At 38.6% G+C, this 22,964-nt stretch overlaps 1 protein-coding gene across 2 annotated transcripts in view; it reads left to right on the top strand.

Annotated features, from left to right (window-relative positions):
• DBX2 (developing brain homeobox 2) overlaps positions 1–22,110 on the top strand; it is a 34,999-nt gene extending 12,889 nt beyond the window's left edge. Inside the window, exons 2-5 of one of the 2 annotated variants that reach the window (XR_014314504.1) lie at positions 1,292–1,387; positions 13,140–13,327; positions 18,713–19,227; positions 19,549–22,109. Coding sequence is in view for 1 of the 2 variants with exons in the window: in XM_082742294.1 (XP_082598420.1) it covers positions 1,292–1,387; positions 13,140–13,327; positions 18,713–19,042 (614 nt within the window). In the remaining variant the exon portion in view is untranslated. Of the gene's footprint in view, positions 1–1,291; positions 1,388–13,139; positions 13,328–18,712 lie in introns of both variants that reach the window. The other variant, XM_082742294.1, reaches the window with a different exon arrangement.
• Positions 22,111–22,964: the final 854 nt, after the last annotated feature.

The raw sequence follows: 22,964 nt of genomic DNA, 5'->3' as shown, positions 1-22,964 counted from the left end.
ATTATCTGTGGAATGTTTCTTTTGGGGGTGAAATAAGTTAACAGAAATGCTTGAGAATAAACATAATGTGACAAAGCTTATACATAAAAATATATTTTTATTTTTCAATGTACTTATAGTCCAAGAATAATGAAAAATGTAACTCTGCCTAAATAATGCCATTTTCTTGTAATATAAGATGTTAAATTAAGAAGAAATGATTTGTCATTTCTTTGATGGTTTTATAGTCAATATTAGAATGACTTATGATAACAGTGAAATTAAAAAAAATGTTTTATAGGCTGCCTGGGTGGCTCATTCAGTGGAGCGTGCAATTCTCGATCTCAGGGTCGTGAGTTCAAACCCCACATTGGGGATAGAGCATATTAAAAAAAAATCAGAAAAAAAGTTTTATAGTACTTTTGAACACCAAAATGGATTTCCTTTTCGTACTTTGCTTAATTGCTGTATTTTCAAAATGCCATTTTTTATAGGATTTTATTTTCACATAATCTCTCTACTCAGTGTGGGGCTCAAACTTACAACTCCAAGATCAGGAGCTGTACGTGCCACTGACTGAGCCTGCTGTGTATGTTTGGAAATGTTATTCAGACAAACATTTTATTATTTGAAAACTTGGATATTAAAAAACTGAGAACATTAATATTGGTAACTTTCCATTATATTATGATTTATGGTTAATTTGCAATTTGAAGGCATTAAGAACCTAAATTCTTGTTGGGCAATACACTTATTTTGACATACCTTCAAAAATATTGGCAAAAATAAATACATGCTTATCAATTGGTTAAAATACAAGTCTGAAATTACTGTGTTCTTGAAAAACCTATGTCTTCATGTCAAAATAATATTCACTAAATATGACTAAGAGAAAAGTTGCCATTGAATATGTAGCAAGAGTGATAAAAATATTTATTTCCAAGTGGACAGTAGAGATAAAGGACATTCTATCACCACAGATCATTCTCTTGGATAGTGTTGCTCTGGGGTATTTTAAATAAAAGAATACATGCTACATGTAATTATGACAACACAGAAAATTAACTATTAAGTTTGGTTTTGATCCATTGATTATTTCTAACACATCTTCCAGATCTTGATTAAACTCTTTGGCAATCTCTTTGGGTGATAAAGGCTACTTTAGAATGACCTTAATTTCAGTAAAAGTTATAACTAGCGAAGTAAAGGCTTAGAAAATGAAATGTTTTACTCATTGGCTTTGGGGAAACTGGAATTTTGAATATTGTCTAAAAGAAATGGCTCATCCATGAGATCAATGCTTTCTCCACAGCGTCTTCCAAGCCTTTTTTCCTGAGTGCCCCTCCATTCTACTCGGCATGCTGCGGTGGGTCCTGTCGGCGCCCTGCATCCCCCACTGCTTTTGCAAGTAAGTTTTTATGCTTCATCAGCAATGCCTCAGTTATTCTGTAAACCAAAGCAGCAGGATTTAATGTGCTCTGGAAAACTAATTGGTAATGCAATGGCAAGGAGCTAAATCCTCACTAAAAAAATCACAGCGATCCTATTCAGGAGGTTTCCAGAGATTTATCAGACCTCAGCACACTGAGCAATTGTGAGCAGTTTCTAATGGCATTGAAACCCAGGGCTGACACACCAAGGAAAGTGACTTGTTTTCCATTTGATATAAAAGATCTCAGAGGGACCAGTTTGGCTCTTTCTGAAACATGTAGCAATACTCATTTAGAGAAGAAAAAAGAAAGGAAGGAAGGCTAAGAAATTGTGCTGTGTGAAATTTCCATTCAGCTTAAAATGTGACACAGAAAGTCACTGGGTGTCCGTAGAAAATAGTTAAAATTGTCCAGGTTGTAAAAGGAGACAAATACCTCCTCTTTATGATCTTGAAGGAAAGTAGCCAGAGTTGTAGGAAACATTTTCAAGAGAACTCTTCCTTGAACATTACAAAATTTAAACATTGTCCAGGGGTGAAGTGAGAATGACAACTTTGAAAAACTTTCAGAGCACACATGCACACATACACTCACATAGCCAAAGAAAACAATGTCAAACAAAAAAGAAATAAAGTTCACCTTGATCTTGAGATTTCTAGGTAAAATAAGAATCTGTAACCAGAGAATCTGAGCTTATGAAAAAGGAGTCCAGTAAAGGGGCACATTTATTTCAGGTGCCCAAGAGGAAACATTTATTCAGGCTAACCCCTCCATCAGGTGAAAAGTGAAATTGGAGTTGAGTCAGGCTGGAGTAGAGAGCTCTATCACGGTTGAATTCAGGTCCCTGCTGCCTCTCGGTTAATGTGTTTTATGAATGTTTCAGGAGAGCAGTTGCTCAACAGAATGATTCCTGACAAGTGAGGCAGCAAATGCTGGCCGTTTAATGAGCTGCAGGCCTCTGAGCATCTCTTTAGGGGGCCGATACTTTCCCACAGAGCATTTTATATGGCAGGGACCCAGCCACAATGGGTGACAGACCCGTGACCAATCGTCACTTTCACTTGACTCATCCACACGCGACCTCACCACGATTTTTCACTGTGCAGATGAACTTTAGGAGCCATTTCACATGGAAAAGGCTCGGGCAAGGGTCAGTTGCCCTTTTGTATGGTCATAAAGCGAGGCTCTGTGTGTCCATCTTTTCTCCTGTCTCACGTTCCGAGTGAATTTCTGGACACCATTTAAAGCACTTGACTGAAAAATAAAGCAGTGAATGAAACTGACTTTTATAGACTCATTCTAGCTCATCTTCCCATATAACCCTGTCCACCTGAAAAGGGATTTAGTGGATGAGCTGAGTGTATACAGGACTTGCTGAATACATAGGGTCCATTATCAACTCTGGGGATTGTTTATTAACCAGGACTGATACACCACTATTTTGGAAGTGACCTATTAATTGTCCATTTAACTAGAATGTATTGATTCACATAGAAAAATAGAAACCGTGACTAAACCTTTTACTCGCTCCTTCAAGGTGGTCTCCTATGAGGGCAGCTGAAAAGTGTCGCGCAAATTAAGGACACATTTGTCACCATAGATTAGAGTATCAGGAAAAGGCTGTTGGAGTGGAGACTTAAGTCCAAGAGACCTGACACTGGGGTGTCGTGGCATGTCTGGAATTAAATCTTTGGTGTCGCAGCCCCACGGTAGAGATTGAAAGAGATCCATACCCTGTTTTGGTTACTCTACCTTGACAGAATACTGGACTTCCGTTTTAAAGAACCTCTAGCAGTGTAGGTTAGGTAAGTGGAAATGGACAAAAAAATCCCGTGTAACAGGTAGATATTCATGTGTGTATACATGTATAGGTTTATTCATTTTATAGCAGTGTTTTTGTAAGAGTGTTCAAGCCCTAAATGTACGCTATTGCCTGGGCCAGTTTGATCCGTAGAGCACATAAAAGTAATTCTAAAAGGCATTTCCTGGAGAACGTCACCTTGTCAGTTGCTTGAAAAATTACTTTAAGAAAGATTTGTTTTCCTCCATCTCCCTCTGGGTTCTTCCTACTTTGTGCCTTTGGCATAAACGTTGTAAATTGTGGTGTCTCTCCCTAGAGGCTTATAAAGTCCCATGTTTATCTTTCTTAATTCAGTAAAACATACAAGGGGTAAATCAGCACAGCTCAGATCAAGTATACAGAATGCTGTACTTGGTCTGTCTCCATTTCTGAAGTTGGCATTTTAAAACTCGTTAGAGATGCCACAAGTGTTTTTAATGAACTTTGGTGTCTCATTAGTTATAAATCTGAAATGAATTTTTTATTTTTTATTTATAATGTTCATCGTATTTACAGCAAATGATAATGAAATGGTGGATTTATGCTGTCAATAAAGGGTTTTACATAAATAATCATGATACCAAGGAGCGTTAATAAGGCTGACATCTGCATAGTACTCTTTACTATTAAAGGCATTTACTAGATTTTCTCTTCTTCCTCTTTGTTTAATAATAAGAACAATTTTTACGCCCAAGCATTAACATGTTTTTTTCCATTGCATAGGAGAAGGAAAATGAACTGTCCAAGTAATCTAGTATTAAATTTCAGCCAAAATGTGCTGACATGTGTGGACTGCCAAAATCAAGGTTTATACTAAACATTTTAATGAGCAATGAAGTCTGAAAAGCATAGGATCAGATCAACAGGTTCATAGCTAGCAAGTAAAATATCATTTTGACTCTTTTAACATGATTCACTTGTATAAAATTGATTTCATTTTTCTTGTTAACCTTTTAGATTTATGATTAACTTGTTGTTGCAATGTGGAAACAATCATTTCTCTAGTGCCCTTCTCACATATAATAAATGGTTTAATAGGCTCTTTAAGCACAGCCCTGACAGTGGGAAAAAATTAAAAGGCAGTGGTAAAAGTTCTCCCCTCCCCCAAAGCAGTGGAAGGAAAATCTTTGATATTACAGCCATGAGGTTCTTTTCAAAATCACACATTTCTCGGCCAAGATGAAATAGAAAGTCGTGGAAATTATGCGGAGAATGACCTTAAAAAAAAAAAAAAAAAAACAGACCTGAAAAGGTACAGGAGTCTTAATTATGTAGAATGGCTAACTGAATTAATCAGATAATTATTTCATTTTGTCTTTGAGTACCCAACTTGAATGTAATCCTTCAAAAATGTTATGCATTAAAAGACAAAGTTTAAATTTCGAGTAACGTTGTGAAAATATGAGCAGGGAAATATTCTTCTGGGACAAACTGCTCTGCCTTTTCCTTGGGAGATTTTGAACTTATATTCTACACTGTAAGATCATGTTACTCTTTTCTCTTCCTTGCTAAAACTTAGAGGAACATAATACACTCTCCAAATTTGCATTTAGGATTTTTGTTGAAGGCAGCGGGGAAGGGCTGTTACTTTTATTGCTGATAGGTCGGTCTGGTGAATGTCACTATCAAAGATAGGCAATGCTCTGGTGAGTATTCTTGGCACTGGACCTGGCTTGTGTTCTCTTTCACTGTTCTCAGCTGGAGTGCTGGGTGCCCAGAGAGAACTGACAAGACCTACAGCAGTCCTTCTGTAAGGATTTATCATTAGCACTCTAAGATCTTCAGAGGGATGCAGCATTTTGTGCTACTAGGGAAAGAAGCAAGATTATTTTGTTGAAAATATAATCAGGTTTGTGCAGTAAGTTGAATACAGGTTTTGACTTCTCAATAGTGAAGGGAGGGGTGTTCCAGAGATAAATGACACTCAGTCAACCAGGAAGAATTGTTTAGAGGAGTCAGAGACTCAAAGACAATAGATTTTCCAAGTTGATGGCTCTATTCAACAGTGTCTGCAGAGGCAGTGAACATATTTGAGTAACTTTCCAGGAACGAGTTCCCTTTCTCCCCAGATGTGTTCTTAAGTAGTAGAAGATGGAGGATGGAAAGCAGAGCTACTTAGTGATATAGGGTGCCTGTTCCTGATCTTGTCTACAGCCCTTGCCTAAACATAATGTGACATCTAATGGGGCAGCTGATAAAGTCCTGATTTGAGATTCCCCCCCAAAAGTGCATGAGTGCATAACAGAGTGACAGAATTGGCTGAACAGAACAAAGAAGGAAAGGGTTGTACTCTTAGCTCACTATGTGTCTACAGAATGATATGGGGATGTTGGATTATGCTTTTAGAACTATAATACTCAGAGCAAGGGAGATAAGAGTCCTACTAGTCTCTGTAATGGTCAGACAACCTACACCTGTTCAGTTCTGGAGCCCCACTTTAAAAGGCACAGTGAGCCCATTTGCCTATAAAGGTCAGGTCAGGAATAGTCTGCAGCTAAAATGGTGAAAAGTCTCTATGCCTGGTCATGAATTTTCTAAAGTGAGTGAGTATGTTTGGCCTGGAGAAGAGAAATAATAGGGAGAACCTGAGCGTTATCTTCAAATTAGATATACTGCATTCAGTATAGATTTAAAGGAGAGACATGGAGCCAACGAGTGGAGTTTAATGGAAATTGAATCTGGACTTAATATTAGGGAAATATTTTTAGCAAATTAATATGGTTATAATATATGATACTGAAATATTATAGCATTCCCAAATACTATATTATATAGAGAATGGAAGGTAGACTTCTAGTTTAAATGAGGCAAGCCAGGGAAGTTCTGTATCTTCTCTCTCCATGCCTCAAATCCGCAGGAATGATATAAAATACACACACACACACACACTACATCCTCACACGTGAAAATATGAAGGGGTCCATTAATTTATCTTGTGTTCTATTCCTCTGTTGCTCCCCACCTCTCTTCACCCAACAGTGTCATTTATACACAGCACAACTCCAGCCGGAGCACCTGTCGCCAGCCCCATTTCATGCAGGGGCTCCCTGGAGGATGGTGCATGGGGCCATCTCAGCCCTCAGGGAATCATGCTTTTGAAACTTTTCTATCCTCTGTCTCTCTGCCACTTTAATGGGATTCTTCCCACCTCCCGACCTCTTTGCCTACTTACAACTCTGACAGTCTTTGGTATGATTATAAAGAGGATTGGTGGACTTCACTCTTCCTTTTTATGTGACTTCAAAGGCACAACTTAACTTTTCGGAGCCTTAGTTTTTTCCTAGGGAAAGTGGAGGAGATAATACCTCGCTCTGGGGGTTGTTGTAAGGAAGACATGCCATGCTTCAGGGAGTGGCGACAAACCTTAACACCTGATGAGCCCCATTAAAAAAAAAAAAAATATATATATATATATAATATATATATATATATAATATATATGAATGTATATATATACATATATATATATATGTATATATATATATACATATATATATATGTGTGTGTGTGTGTATGGAGGCCACGGGACAGAATCATCATCATCATCATCATCGTCATTGTCATCATCATCATCACCATCATGTTCCCAAATTGGTAGGGTCTATAGCACCTTGAATTGGTGGTCCTGGCCTTTAAAGCCTCTTTTCTACATGTCTTAAATTCTGTATCTGTTTATGTTTATTTTTATATTACTCACTTGTTTATTTTTTGTCACCTGGAAGTTCCTATACAAGTCAGACATGTGTCATGAGTTTAGGCGTAGTCAGAGGTGTTTGTTGCTGATAACGTTGTAATCGTTTCTGAGAGAATTTTGAGTCACCAACAAGTTCTTGAAGTCCTTGTGTTTGTTTTGTAGGTGTAGATGTGAGCACATATTAGATTTAGAAGGTATGGAAGTGGTGTAGGTTCCTCAGTACACTTTATTTTTTTTTAAGATTTATTTATTTATTTATTATTTAGAGAGGGAGAGAGGGAGGGGGGAAGGGAGAGAAAGTACACAAGCAGGTAGAGGGGCAAGAGGAGAGGGAGAGAATTCTCAAGCAGACTCCCTGCCAACCTGGAGCCCAGCGTGGGTCTCAATCCCAGGACCCTGAGATCATGACCTGAGCCTAAAATCAGGTTGGAGCACACTTTATGGACTGAACCACCCAGGTGCCCCCTCAGTGTGGTTTATGGTTCGATCCAAAGACAGCCCATAAAAGACCATGGGGGAGAGATGGAGAGGAACATCCATAGTAAAAGTCACATCTTCCCAACTTTTCACAGGAACCTAAGGCTCATCACCTTGGGAAAACCAGCATGATGTGCATATTGACAGCAGTGCTAAGAGGAACAGTAACTAGAAAAGAATATGGTAGTCTTTATCTTTGCCTTATTCGTTTGCTTGTCATTGCTCATATCTGTGCTCATTTTCAGGCACTGAAACCTGAGGGTCCCAGACCCAAGAATTAACCCTTTGGCCATCATAACCATTTAGTCTCTCTTTCAAGACTGAGGTCTACTTTGGGTCCACGATTTTCAAAAATGTTAGTATTTATCACATTAGTGAGAATAATTTGTTTGTAGATTGTCCTCAATGGGAAACTTCTTTCTCTTTACTTAAAAATAGCTCTATAGGAAAACTTATGAGTTTCTTTAAAAGTTTTAGGGATATTTAGGGGCACCTGAATATATATCTATAGTGGCTCGGTCAGTTAAGTGTCTACCTTCATTTCAGGTCATGATCCCAGGGTCTTGGGATTGAGAGCCACTTCAGGCTCCCTGCTTAGTGGAGGGCCTGCTTCTCCCTCTCCCTCTGCCTGCTGCTCTCCCTGCTTGTGTACTCTCTCTCTGTAAAATAAATAAATAAAATATTTCAAAAAAAGTTTTAGGTTTCTTTTAATGTGTTACCCCATTGTTTTATTTAAACTTGTAGGTCTTAGTGAAGAAGAGGCTAGGATGGGTAGAATCATGGTCCCTACCTATAAAATCGCTACCTAGAAAACGATGTAGGTAGAGTTTTAAAAATGAGGCCTGTAGACTCACAAATTTGCTGTGCATTTCTATAAGATATAAAAGGTTTTATTAACTAGGAAAATACTGGCCTTTCAACAATGCTGAGCTGGTCAGGTCCTCCTCAAAAGGCTTTTCTATTGGGCAAGTCATGACCTGAGCTCGTTTCAGTCAACCCCAGCCCTAATGTACCTTTCCAGCTTATCTTCTGTGTTCTTGGCACTCATACCCTGCAATCGGGAAATACCAAGGTTCCAGGTCCACCGTGTTTGACCCATGTCCTCACTCCGTTCATGGGTGCCCAGATTTGAACCCCTCTTCTCTACCTGCCTTTGACTAGATTGCCTGTAAGAGGAATTGCTATTTTCTTCTGTCTTTTCTTCTCTCTCAGAACTTACTCTGCTCTCCTCCAAGTCTAAGTGGCTTCCATCTAGTTCTCTGCCATGGTCTGCAGTTACTGATCTCACTGTGTTGTGGCTGGCTGTGTAATTTCTTGGACCTTTCCTTATCAACTGTGAGCACCTGAAGGATGGATTGGCTTCATCTTCACTTGTCTCTCAGCAACATCTCAATCACCCCACCAGATTATTCTCAAAAAGGTTGCTACAGTGTTTCCTTAGAAAGTAGAACCAGACTTAGAATGCAGAATAGAGATGAATTATTTGTCCATAACTCTATAGTAGCCTACTTTATGTTTATTTTTGCCTTTTCAGTCTCTTTTCTCGGCATTTTTACTTAGTTATAAACATAGTATGTGTCTTATTTATTACACAGTATAGCATATTATCTTTGCTGCTGCCTGGTCTTCATAGTTCTCATCTTTAATAGTTCTTTAAAATTTCACCAGGGGGATATGGCATCACGTAATTACACATTTCTTTACCTTTTGGTATTTGGGTTTCTTTCCTCAATATTTAACACATATGGCTATAATAATGATAGAGTATATACATTTGTGAATGAAAAATGCCAGAATCAAAATATCAAGTGATAAGACTTGCTGGAATTTGAGGACACAATTATCAGGAACAGGAGATGCCTTGTAGTCCATACTCACACACTGGTCCAGGACAGTGCAGAAGCCTGTAGTCATAGACAGGAGCTTTGACTGTGTTTATAAATGTTTCTCCCCTTCCGTTTTGACATGTGACATCTGAGTAGAAAAACAGTGTGGCACAGAGGAAGGAGCCAAAAATTTAGATTTGGAAGGTCCTGCTGCCAGCTGAGCTCTGTGTTCTTGGTGTGGCTTTGGACCTTAACAGCCCTGAATACTTCTTCATCTGTATGGAGCATGTCTGTGACATGGTTCTTACAAGAATCAAATGAAATCCAACAAGCAGAACTAGATAGATTCATGGGATCCTTCCTGTGGGCCAGGCACTGTGAAATTTTCTTGTATTATGTCATCAAATCCTTAGAGCAGTCCTATAAGATAAGCTGAAAAAGGCTAATTAAACTGGCTTTAAGTCATACAGGTAAATGCCATAATCCAAACCGAGTTCTTCCCTATTACACATTTCAAACTCCTTTGTCCTAGCCTTCCTGGAGAGGAATCACCCCAACAGATGAATTTCGGAACCCATGTAGAAAGCCCAATAACATAGTCTCTACACCAAGGAAAGTTCAAAGAAGCAGCACATTTAGAAAAAGGATGTATTGAGCTATTTAGAATATTTTTATTAGTAACCAATGTTTCATAAAACTATTTAAATCTTTGATAAAGAGGTAGTGAATCTGGTTGTCAAAATGTGGCCTTCAAGGTATGGCTTTGGCATGTGACAGGCAAAAAAAAAAAAAAAAAAAAAATGATGCTGTGGGTGGAGAATTAACCAAGATCTCATGCAATGAATGGAAAGAGCATCAACAAAAATAGACGTTTGTAAAGAATTTGGCGTGATAACATCCGATGGCGTTTCCGAGGAGATGCAAGTGTTACAGAGCTGGAAGGAAAGAGAGAGAGGCCAGATCTTCTCGTGATGTGAGGATGAAATAGAATGAGGTGTAAACCAGGGCCAAGAGACTCGCTGGGAGATAACCTGCAGTCTTTTAGACAAGTAGGGAAGGGAGTTGTCATATTACTAAAGTAGATGTGACAGGATTTATTCATTTGTTGATATTATTCCCCCTAAAATACAAGTCAGATTGGATTAGAATATATTGTGTAGTGTTAGGAGCATTTGTTTTGAAATTGGTTGTCCTGGGTTTGGAGCCCTAGTCATGTGCCCCTGGGACAAAGTTTCTTAAGCTACCTGATCTTCATTTTATTCATCTATGAAGTGGAGAGAATAACATTTGGGGCATAGGCGGGGCAGGATTATATGAATTAATGCATGTCATTGGCTTAACAGAATAAATATAATGGTACAGAGTATTCCGTGTGACTTTATTATTATCACGTCACACCCTGATGAAACTACTACTATTTGAAACTGTTACTGATCTTCACTACTATTGGATAAAGTCCTGAACTCTTGTAGTACTCTCTGATCTGGCTCCATTCCACTCTAGAATCTCTGTGTCAAAGGTCCAGATGTCTTCAAGAACCTGGCGGGTTAAAAAAAAAAAAAAAGCAAGCTAGGTGAGGCTGTGGCAAATGAGGGCCATCAAAATGGGGGACCTGCTATTCACTCCAGTAGCTCTTTGCTTGCTGGCAAGATGAGCCTAGTGTGGCTACCTTTGAAGAGATGTCAGAAACCTGGACTTCACATGAAATCTAATTATTAAAGATGAACAACTGTATCAGAATTCTAAGACCATACAAAACCCATCTGCGGGCTGGACCTGGTTGCCAGCTTGCCCCCTCTGCTTCATGCCCTTCCCAGCCTTGTAGACTGCTCAGTTTTCCTGCAATTATGGAAGACACATATTGCATGGAGCACTGGGTGTGGTACATAAACAATGAATTCTGGAACACTGAAAAGAAATTAAGAAAAGAAAGTAAAAAAAAATATTTTTTTGTGATTTAAAAAAAAATGCTGAGTATTGCTGGCACACAAGTTTACAGTAGTTTCAGGTGTGTGACATAGTGATTCACCAGATCTGTACATTATGCTGTGTTCAACCCAAGTGTAGCCACCCTCTGTCCTCATACGTGTCTTGCAGTATCATTGACTACATTTCTCATGCTGTCCTTCGTTCCCATCATTTATTCATACCATGATTGGAAGCCTGCATCTTGTACTCCCTTCCATTCATTTTGTGTCCCATCCTTCACCTCCCCCTCACCTTTGGCAACCATCAGTTTGTTCTCTGTGTTTATAGTTGTCCCCTAGTGCTTCTGGACAGGTTGGTCACTCTGTCTAGCTTGGTCTTGGTTCCTTCTCTCATGAACTGGATTGGTCTTTTAGACTTGGCTCAGCCTGTTTTCTCAGAATTAATTACTTCCTCCTTTGTGATGCCAGAGCATTTCATAAATCATTCTAGTGTAACACTTAAGACATTAATTTGCTTTTTTATTTAGAAATAATTATTAAGCACCAAAATGCCTACCAGCTACAGCTGTAAACTGCTGTCCCTGTTCCCCTGGGGCCTGTATTCCACTGTGATCTTCATGTCAGTCCTCCCATGAGAATGTGAGTTCCTTAAGGGCAGGGACCATTTGCTGTTGGCCTGGTTTCCTCAAATAAGTTCAGTTAGCCTGATACCAGGTATGAGTGTCCTCTTGTTGCCATAACAAATTTCCACAAAACTGCTGTTTTAATACAAGCTTATTATCTTACAGGGGGGTCAGAAGCCTGCAATGGGTCTCACTGGACTAAAAATCAAGGCGTGTCAAAAGGGCTGGGTTCTTTCTGGAGGCGCTAGGGAAGACTTTGGTTCTTGCCTTTTCCAGTTTCTAGTGGTTGCCTGCATTTCTTGGCTTGTGACCCCCTTCCTCCATCCTTAAAGCAAGAAGGGTAATATCAGAGAAAGTAAATCTTTCTCTGTGACTTCATTTTCCCACTCATAATGACCCTTGTGATTACATTGCCCACCTGGGTACTCCGGGATGCTCTTCTAGTCTCTGGGTCAGCTTGTTAGCAGCTGTAATTCCATTTGCGACCTTAATTCCCCCTTGTCATGTCATGTAATATATTTCTAGGCTCTGGGGAACACATTCACATAGGCATCTTTGGGAAGGCCATTATCATTCCTACCACAATTGAGAAGCTGAATGAATGAATGATGATAAATGAATCTCTTAGAGGGCTGGAACTGGTTTTGCTAGCCACAGAAGATAGAAAAAGTAGTAGATATCTCTGACTTGAAGGACTTGATGAACAACTGGAGTGAGGAATGGTGGTGGTTGGGGATCTTCTAAACCTCCCTTCTCAGACTGAATATATTGGACTCCTACAAGCTTTCTCTGAAATCCCAGATGACGACCAGATGCTTGTTTTGCATGCCCAATGCAGCCTCCTTGGAATACATCCTCACACTTGTGACTTTAGTTCAATAAATGCCTTCCACTAAATCTTACAGGTAATGTGTACAATAAAACACATTTGTCTTGTTTCTCAATGTGTGTCATTGAGCAGAGCACCTGGCAAACTTTGTTGAGAGAAAAAGAAATGAATAAGTAAATAAAGAATTAGACAAAAATAGAGTGTTTAAACCACCTACTATTTGTTCTGCATTTGAACTTTTTGACGTGGGTCCATGGACTTTCTAACATGGCACCCAAATTGTGAGGGCAAGCATATGTACTTTTCTATCACTGGTGAGCAAAGAGTATTTCTTGAATTCTCAGTGGAGTCCATGACCAAGACCATGGAAGAAGCACTGCTCTAAGTATGCAGAGTTCAGAGATGAGAGGATTTGGCCATGGTACAGAGAAGAAGGATACTAGCCTGGAAAAGGCAGACTGACTTCTCCTCACTAGAGCTAACTGGGCTTTTGTAACTGTTTCCCCCTTCTAGGAGAAGAGAGTGTGCTGCCTCTCCTGACACAGGACTCTAACTCCAAAGCTCGGAGGGGTATTTTAAGAAGAGCTGTTTTTTCTGAGGATCAGAGAAAGGCTCTGGAGAAAATGTTTCAGAAGCAGAAATATATCAGCAAAACAGACCGAAAGAAACTCGCCCTCAGCTTGGGACTAAAGGAATCACAGGTACCAATGAGCAGGAAAATGTCCACTGCTCCTGATTTCTGAAGTATGGAAGTATGATTTCTGAAGTATGAAATCCATACATTTGGCAAATGTCTCTTGTACTAGGTATGGTGCTGGACCCTCAAGTATTACTGAAATGATTTTCACAGTTGTTGAGTGGGTGGAAATACATGTCAGAATTCCTATTTGAAAATAGACCCATTTGCTGAGAGGTCTAGGTTTTTGCATGATTAATTCTTCCCAAATGAAGAGAACCTCTAAGGATGTCGCATTTACATCATTAATTGTTTGCTCTGGTTTCAGAGAAGTAGACTACATAATCTATAAAAGCAGGAACCAATTTTCCTGTCTTTTTTTTCATTCCCAGTCCAAAATCCAGTCATAAATGTGTGTGACTCATAAATACTTCCAGATAGATTTCATTACCCTGCAATCTGGGCTTATGTCAAGTACAGTAAAGTAGTCTCATATTTGCAACACCTACAAACCTTTCTTATATATTAAGGTACTAGTATTTTAAAACTAATCATTTTATAGTAAGCACATTAATCATCCTCATTTTCTAGATGAGAAGGTATAAAGAAATTAATACAGGTCTGCTGTCATGTAGTGAACCTGCTCTGGAGCTGGGCTCTCCCCCCAGCAACCTGGTTCTGGAGTTTGTGTTCTACTTAACCTGGAGCTATCACGTATTGTTGTGCAGGCTATGCACTGCACAAGGGCACAAGGGCTAAGAGGCATGGCAGCAACTGAAATGTAGCAGGTGCTCAGCTTGCCAAAATGACTCTCCTGGTGCAAAACTATATCCACCTGGATTTTTTGAGTTAGCATAAAGGCTCTGAAGGGCTAGCAGAAGCTCTGTGTAACTACCACGCTCTACTATTCTTCGCTCAATACCAATGACCTGGTTTCTAACTCTGGATTTTATTAAACCAGTTATTTTTGGATGAAACTCTCCTTAACCTTGCTTCCTTCCCCTAGGGAAGTGATCTGTCCCTACCCCCCAGCTTTTTCTAGTTGTAGGAAGCAGTATGTGGAGTAGTAGAGGGTAATTGGCCTACATCAGCAGCCTGTGCTTTCCTCATTGTGTGATACTAAGGAGTCCCTAACCTTAACCGACTGCTCTATGCCTCAGTTTCTCACATAAAAAACAGGGACAAATATCAGAGTTCTATCTAAGTTGCAGAGCAATTTTGCATTTATGATAGATAAATCAGTAGCTATATCTTGATGGTCTGTTATGTGCAAGACACTGTGCTAATAAGTAGGCAGTAAGAGGGAGTGTTGATTAAGTACTGACTAAGATACACTCTGTGCACCCAGGAATTTGTATGAGCGACTGGGGAAATAAAGCAGAAGCTCAAGACAATGGCATAGGAGACATTGCCTCTTAGGTTAGATATGCTGCCAAATAAAGGAGCTAGATCAGGGGTTTTCAAAGTTATGTATCTCTCTGGAGATTTATGTTAATCTCCACGACTGGTCCTTATACTCCTCGGGAGTCTAGGGAAGGAAGCGTCTCATCCTTAGAGGAATGGTTGGGCCTGACTAGGAGGCACAGAAGCTCAGTAGGACTGGTCTTCATCTCACTAGTATGGATTAAAAACAAACAGACAACAAAAAAACAAAGACCCTCCGAGTTAGAGTTGAGAAAATGTGAGGCTTTGGGAGTTTGCAGGAGGTCCTTCATTGAGTCAGAACTTGAAGTAGGTGTTAAAAGATATAGGTCACCATACAATACATCATTAGTTTTTGATGTAGTGTTCCAAGATTTATTGTTTACATATAATATCCAGTGTATGGTGACTAACACAACACAATAAAAATTAAAAGCAAACAAACAAAAAACCCCACCACCACCAACAAAAACAAAAGTAAAAATTTTAGGATGCTAATAGGAAAAAAGAGAAAGAGAAAAGGTGGCTATGTTTGATCTGATAGTGCTGAGGCAGTGTGAACGTCTTTGAACTTCCTAAAAATAGATTATTAGAATGAGAATGTAGCCAGTGTACTGGAGAACATTTATGAGGGTATGACCATAGTCTGTCCATTCCAAGAAAACAAACTACTTTTCTATTTTGTATCTTATCTTCCTGTTCGTATTCACAGGTGCTAGTTTTACATAGTTGATTGTATTGTTTTTAAAATTCAAGTGCTTTGAATGAATGAATACTTTCCATGTTATTAAATTTGGTAAACATCTTGGAAGTAATTTCACATTTTCTTATTTGCATAGACATCTCATTATATAATTAACGCATGGTATTTATTATGGTGAATTCAAACAAAGGAGAAATTGGCAAAACTAAAAATGAAAATTCATCTCCTCCCCTTGCAACCCAACTCCTTAGTTATTACTGTCATTTATAAATGGCTCTTGTTTGAATTTATTTGATGTACCATGTATTATCTTTAAAGTAAATGTATATGTGTGTTGTATATGCACAAACACAAAGTAACACAAGCACTTGCACCGTGCCTACCATGTGTCCTTAAATTTGATGTCATTTATCCTCACAATGACCCTGCAAGATAGCCACTTTGATTATTCCTACTTTATAATAGAGACCTAGAATTGAGACCCAGAGTTGTGCATATATGTTTTTAAATAAAAACGGGATCCTATTTTACATATATCTTGACTTTCCGAGGGAGACTACAAATCACCTATGTAACCAACACACAGATCAAGCAGTAGAACCTTCTTGCCAGGGCCAGTAGCCCCCTGCATAGTACTCCCTCCCAGTGACTGTCCTCTCCTTCCAAGACCACCTACTCTTCTGACTTCTAACCACATAGATCAGTTTTGCCTATTTGTGTCGTTTGTATAAGTAGAATCGTTCAGTACAAGTTCTTTGGTATACGTGGCTTCTTTTCCTTAACATTATGTCTGTGAGATTCGTTCATGTGACTGGATACAGCAGTTGCTCTTTTGTGTTCATTGCTGTGTAACATACCCAGTTTCTCCACTCTGATGGTGGATGTTTGGATTACTCCCAACTTTTGGCTATTATTCATATTATTTGTAGCAATTATTTCAGCCGTTATCAAAATGTTTGGAATATTGTGATTAGTAACATTCTCCTGTTACAACCATTGCAAACTCTTCAAGTTTGAAGGTTTTTTTTTTTTTTTAATTGTGGTAAAATAGATGTAACATAAAATTTACCATTTAAACCTTTTTTAAGGGTAAAATTTTGTAGCGGTAAGTACATTCACATTGTTGAGCAATCATGGCTACCATCCATCAGCAGAATTTCTTTCATCTTGTAAAACTGAAACTCTGTATCCACTGGACAGTGACTCCCCATTCCTCCTCCCTCCAGACCCTAACAACCACCACCTTGTGTCTCTATGATTTAACTGTTCTAGGTACCTCAAATGAGTGGAATCATTTGTATTTGTCCTTTTGTAATTGGTTTATTTCACCTAGCATAATATCTTCAAGGTTCATCCATGTGGTGACATGCGTCAGAATCACCTTCCTTTTTAATGCTGAATAATATTCCATTTTATGTATATACCATATTTTGTTTATGCATTCAGCCATCAGTGGACACTTTGATTGCTTCTACCTTTCAGCTTTTGTGAATAATGCTATGAACATGGATATACAAATATCTCTTCAAGTCTCTGCCTTTAATTCTTTTAGGTAGTTTGTGGCTAAGTTTCGTATGTTTGTGGGGTCTTTATTTATCCAGATATTTCTCATTTTTATGTTGTCAGCTCTATTTTTTCTTTTGTGGTCTAGTGTTTTATGTCAATGCTTAAAAAAAAAAAAATTCATCTCTCCAAGACTGTAATGACAATCTCCTATAGCTTTTTCTAGAACTTTTATAGGTTTGTTTTTGTGTTTAGCTGTTTGATCCATTTGGAATTTGTTTTTGTATTTGTTGAGAGGTAGAACTTTTAATTTATGGTTTTCCCCAAATATGTACATTTGTTTCAATACTATTGATTGTGAAGAAACTTTCTTCATGGTTTTTTTTTTTTCATTGAGCTATCACTCAGAAAAAATTCTAGATCTACAGAAAAGCTAAGGAAAGAAGAAAATAATGAGTGTGATGAGAAGGCCAAGAATCACCAATGGGCACAAATATAATGTCTTAGTGAAAACCCACTAGAAATACTTGGCAGGCTTTCTAGGAGTAAATGCCCACTGCAAATAATAAATGAGTTCATGAATAGAACCAAATGCTCTGGTATGTACACATTAGTACTGTTTTCTTATGAAAAGCCTTAACCACAGGATTGTAACTGAGAAGGCAGTCTTTTGGACTTACTTGCCTGGGGTCAGGTTTTTTGCAGCCGTTTTGAAATTGCCTGTCAAGTTGAAAGAATGAAGAAATTGTTTTGCCAATCTGGAAAGATTATCTCAGATAGAGATTTTTCCTTCATTGGGAGAAACATTTCGTTGGTAACACTTTGTAATTATTTTTTAGGGTAAAAACTTCCTGGTCTTTTGTTTTAAAAATAGAAATCCACTAAATTGTTCACATAAAGATGCAGTGTCATGCTTAGGAAAACCATGTGATTGGCTTTTAAAATATCAAGAAACCAGTTGTGGAGTTTTCTGATCAGGCCTGATTGACTACACAGTAGATAGAGGGGAGAGTTAGTAGTAAAGACAGAATCCAGTTGGGTGGGGCAGAAGGATGGCTCAAATAGAAACCCCCATCATAAGCCCTTTCAGGTTCATGATGACTGTTTGTTATTTATTGAGCCTAATTCTTCAAGTTTGATAAATCGTAGGAGTAATCAGACTTGGAAACTGTACGAAGCCTGGAATTTATCAAAGCGTTATAAAATGTTTAGCTTCCCAGAAGTTTCTAATGAAATCTGAATGTTATAAGAGCGTGGGCACTGGGGTGGGACAGTCATGGGTTCTACTTTAAGTGCTTCCATTTCACTAGCTGTGTGACCTTGAACTGATTTATCACTCAACCTCAGGTTTCATACATGTGAGAGATGAGGACTTGTTGCAGTCGTCACAAGGATCAAATTATGTAATCCACGCAGCATGCGTGGCCTGACACACCTGGCATAAAGGAAACAATATTATTAACCGTTAGCCTTTCCTTTGTATAAATAATTTAGCATGGGTTAAATGATGTTTTAAATTGTTGAGGGTGAAATCGGTTTTGAAAGATGTCAGACTTGCAGGATGTAACCCATTTATCGCAGTCGTTTTGTTTCATCAGTCTAGGGAAATTATACGAAAGTAATTGTTCAGATATTTTTGAAGGAACCCAGCAAAAAGCCATAAGGACTTTGCTAGGCTGGCACTCACAGTAAAGTTGTCTCATAAAGAGCATTACAGTTTGCAATTCTGAAGTGAAGTAATGTGGAGTAAGTGATCATTTTCTCCGATTATTTTGTCAATAGGTGAAAATTTGGTTTCAGAACAGAAGAATGAAGTGGCGGAATTCCAAAGAGAAGGAAGTGCTTTCCAACAGGTGTGTCCAAGAAGTAGGCCTTCCAGAGGACCCCCTCTCACGGTCTGCTCTGGGGTTCCCTTCTCCTTGTCCTTCGCTATGGGAAGTCTCCCAGCAGCACTCGAGTCCAAGATGGAGGGAGAATTCGCCAGAACCTTCAGAAAGACTCATCCAGGAGAGTTCGGGGGCAGCGCCCCCGGAAGCAAAGTCACTGCAGAGTGCCTTATATTTGTGTTCCGAAGAAGCTGGAGACAAGAATGTCCTTGCTGGGGCGGTCTGAATCGAAGCCTTCCTCTATGTTAATTTAAAAGGATGCTTAACTAATAACATTTGGACTCTAAAGCCAGCTAGCTTGTGCCTCATCGGTGCCTAAAACGTACTACCTTTGGAGTGATGCATGAACTAATGCTTTAGGAAACCCTCTCCAATGTTCTCTTGTTGGGCTCCCACACTCAGGCTTAATGTGTAAGTGGAATAGAATCTCCCAGAAAGTACAAAGGAACTGAAAAGAATGAGAATTACAGTTAGCTCAGTCCCTGGTCTGAGTATGTGTGTATATGTGTGTTTGTCTTTACATGTATATATATATAAATATTCATTGAAATACATTAGTAGGAGCTAGTTCCTCTTTAAATATTGTACTAAGCAAATTCGTGTCCTTTTATATGAGGAAAAAACAATTATTAACTGGATGTTAATAATTTTTTGAAAATAATGTAATATTTGGATTTTGGTCCAACGTGTTTTTTGTTTTTTTAAAATTCCCTATTTTCTGGTTTCTTTCAGTGTCCAGCTATAAGTGAAACTTAACAACTCAGCTCAGCTACCCTAATCGAATGAGCCACTATTAGATATATACACTGAAAGTATATACTTAAAAGTAATCCAACAAGAAAACTAGAAGAATTTCTGAATGAAACTATTAGAACCCTAAATTTTCCAAGTCTCTGGACTTCATCAGGACATCATTGAGGGAGGTACCCATTTAACTAATGATTATCTTTTGATCTCTTCTCTGTGAGGATGGGCCTTAATCAAGGTTTGCAAAATGAAATGCCTTTAAGGGCCTATCAATATAGAAAGGCCATGGTCCACCTAAAAATATTTGAGTTTAATAATTTACAAAATATTGTGTTGGGCAAAAGAAACCTCTGTGCCAAGCAGTTTGTGACCTCTGGCCAAGACTTAAAGAAATGTCACAGTTCCTAAAATGTTCCCAACTGGACTTCAAAACACAATACTGATGGAACTGGTAGTGGATTTCTGTTTGCACTTCTAGTTATAGACTCAATTTTCCACTTAGGTGGTATACACTATATATATTAGGTTATTTTTATGTATTAACAAGCACCACACAGATGTTTTGTGTGTTTTGTTGTTCCTGAAATAGTCATATTATAAAATTGCATTTCTGGTAACGATTTGCTTAGTTAATCTAGAAATTTTTATTCAAGGTCCAAGAAAAAATTATGTTTCACTTTGAAGGAAATGAGGCAGAAAAAGGAAATGATGTGGTTTTGAACTAGGTTATTATTAATCTGTGGACAAGAAACGTTATTAGAAGTTCATGATGTGGAATTTTGTTAGTGAGAAAGCTGCGTAAAGGGAGTGGCTTCTAATTTGCTTACATTCCTAGTTATAGACTTTGAAGCTTTAGGGTTTAGAGAAGGTAATACCTAAAAAGACAACGGTTTCAGTCAGCATCAGGAAATGATTTTGTTTGAACATGATTAGAATTGGGGTATGCTAGCCTGTGTCTTTATCATAAGATGCTTTACTTAAAAGTCCTCTCAGAAGAAGCTTGTCCTAGTGTCTCTGTGGGAAAGAGGAGCAGGGATCTGCAGACAACAATTTAAAATTTAAAACCTATCTTTAAGTGATTTGTAGTATTGTTGTTGTTGTTGTTTTCCCCTTGGTAGGATGTTAACCTCACCTACATTTATTGGATGTGCCAGAGAATGTGCTAAGCTTTTAGGGTGAATTCATTCATGGTGGTCCTCATGAAAGTAGCCCTAGGAGGTAGGCGCTATTATTGTCAGGATTGCTTTTTCCCAGGTGAGGGTTTAAGGCTATGAGTTAGGGTGGTAGCCCAAGGTCATGAGGTTAATAAATGGAATTTGGACCCTGGCCATCAGGTTTCAAATCTTGAAATCCTACCAGCCATCTTGGGGGTTGTGTGTGCATACCACTGTAGAATGTATTCACCAGCTATGGGATGCGTTGTAAGACATACGTTTCGGAGATTGCAGTAAGATTTATTAAAGAAATTCAGAAGCATATTGTACTTTATGATCTCTTACTTGGGGAATGGTTTTCTTTCTAGTGTTCTCTTCTCTATTAACTTTGAAATTTGGGGAACATAAAGAATTGCAAAAGCCTTCAACTATGAAGCCTCTATAGAAAATAGTCCCATAGGAGTCTTTCAGTGAAATGAAACTTTTTTTTTTTTTTTTACCACTCACTGCTAAAAATTTAAAGTGCTTATCTATGGTTAATGTTTCTTGAGAATAACTTGAAGTTAAATGAGAGCCACCTGCTTCACAGGACCTGATAAGCCAGGTTTTATGTGGGCTAATTGGTGCTCAAATGATCTTCCCCCAGACTTTCACCACAAGCTCTGAGACTCGGCAGGGGCTTTTTTTTTCTGTAAGGTTGGCCTGATATTTAAATATGCAAATAAATATTTTAATTGCTTTCTACTCTGGAATGCTTTAAGCCTCGGCAAAGTACAGTTTAAATGACTATGTTAGGGATACTTAGGACACATGCAGAGACTCACACACTTGGTGCTCAGACGTAAACCTGCTGTGCCTTCACTTTGCCTTCACTCACCTGAATTACTTGAGAGAACTGCTGAGCGTGGTCTTCTAATGAACAGTTCTCTCTTTTTTTCTTTTGAGATCAATGAGGTAGAAACCAGAGATACAGTAGAACGTATCAATGAAACTAGAAGCTGGTTTTTTGAAAGAATCAATAAGATCGATAAACCATTGGCCACACTAATCCAAAAGAAAAGAGAGAAAGCCCAAATTCATAAAATTAAGAATGAAAAGGGAGAGATCACAACTAACATCAAGGAAGTAGAAACAGTCATCAGAAGTTATTACCAACAGTTATATGCCAATAAGCTTAGCAACCTAGATGAAATGGATGCATTCCAGGAAGAAATCGACAACCTGAATAGACCGATATCTAGTAACGAGATTGAAGCAGTGATCAAAAACCTCCCAAAAAAACAAGAGCCCAGCACCTGACGGATTCCCTGGGGATTTCTACCAAACTTTCAAAGAAGAAATAACACCTATTCTCCTGAAGCTCTTTCAAAAAATTGAAGCAGAAGGAAAACTTCCTGACTCTTTCTATGAAGCCAGCATTACCCTGATCCCCAAACAGGGCAAAGACCCTACCAAAAGGGAGAATTTCAGACCAATATCACTGATGAATATGGATGCTAAGATTCTCAACAAGATCCTAGCAAACAGGATCCAACCGCACATTAAAAAGATTATCCACCATGACCAGGTGGGATTCATCCCTGGGCTACAAGGATGGTTCAACATTCGCAAATCAATCAATGTGATAGAACAAATTAATAAGAGAAGAGAGAAGAACCACATGGTCCTCTCAGTTGATGCAAAAAAAGCATTTGACAAAATCCAGCATCCGTTCCTGATTAAAACTCTTCAAAGTATAGGGATAGAGGGAACATTCCTGAACCTCATCAAATCTATCTATGAAAGACCCACAGCAAATATCATCCTCAATGGGAAAAAGCTTGCAGCCTTCCCGTTGAGATCAGGAACATAACAAGGATGCCCACTTTCGCCACTCTTGTTCAACATAGTATTAGAAGTCCTAGCAACAGCAATCAGACAACAAAGAGAAATAAAAGGTATCCAAATTGGCAATGAAGAAGTCAAACTCTCTCTATTCGCAGATAACAGATTCTTTATATGGAAATCCCAAAAGACTCCACCCCCAAACTACTAGAACTCATGCATCAATTCAGCAACATGGCAGGATACAAAGTCAATGTGCAGAAATCAGTGGCTTTCTTATACACTAACAATGAAAATACAGAAAGGGAAATTAGAGAATTGATTCCATTTACTATAGCACCAAGAACCATAAGATACCTGGGAATAAACCTAACCAAAGAGGTAAAGGATCTGTACTTGAGGAACTACAGAACACTCATGAAA

This window comes from Mustela nivalis, assembly GCF_964662115.1.
Source record: "Mustela nivalis genome assembly, chromosome: 7".
NCBI lineage: Eukaryota > Metazoa > Chordata > Mammalia > Carnivora > Mustelidae > Mustela > Mustela nivalis.
The sequence above is the reverse complement of the archived record's forward strand: the minus strand, read 5'-3'. Positions and strand labels throughout refer to the sequence as shown.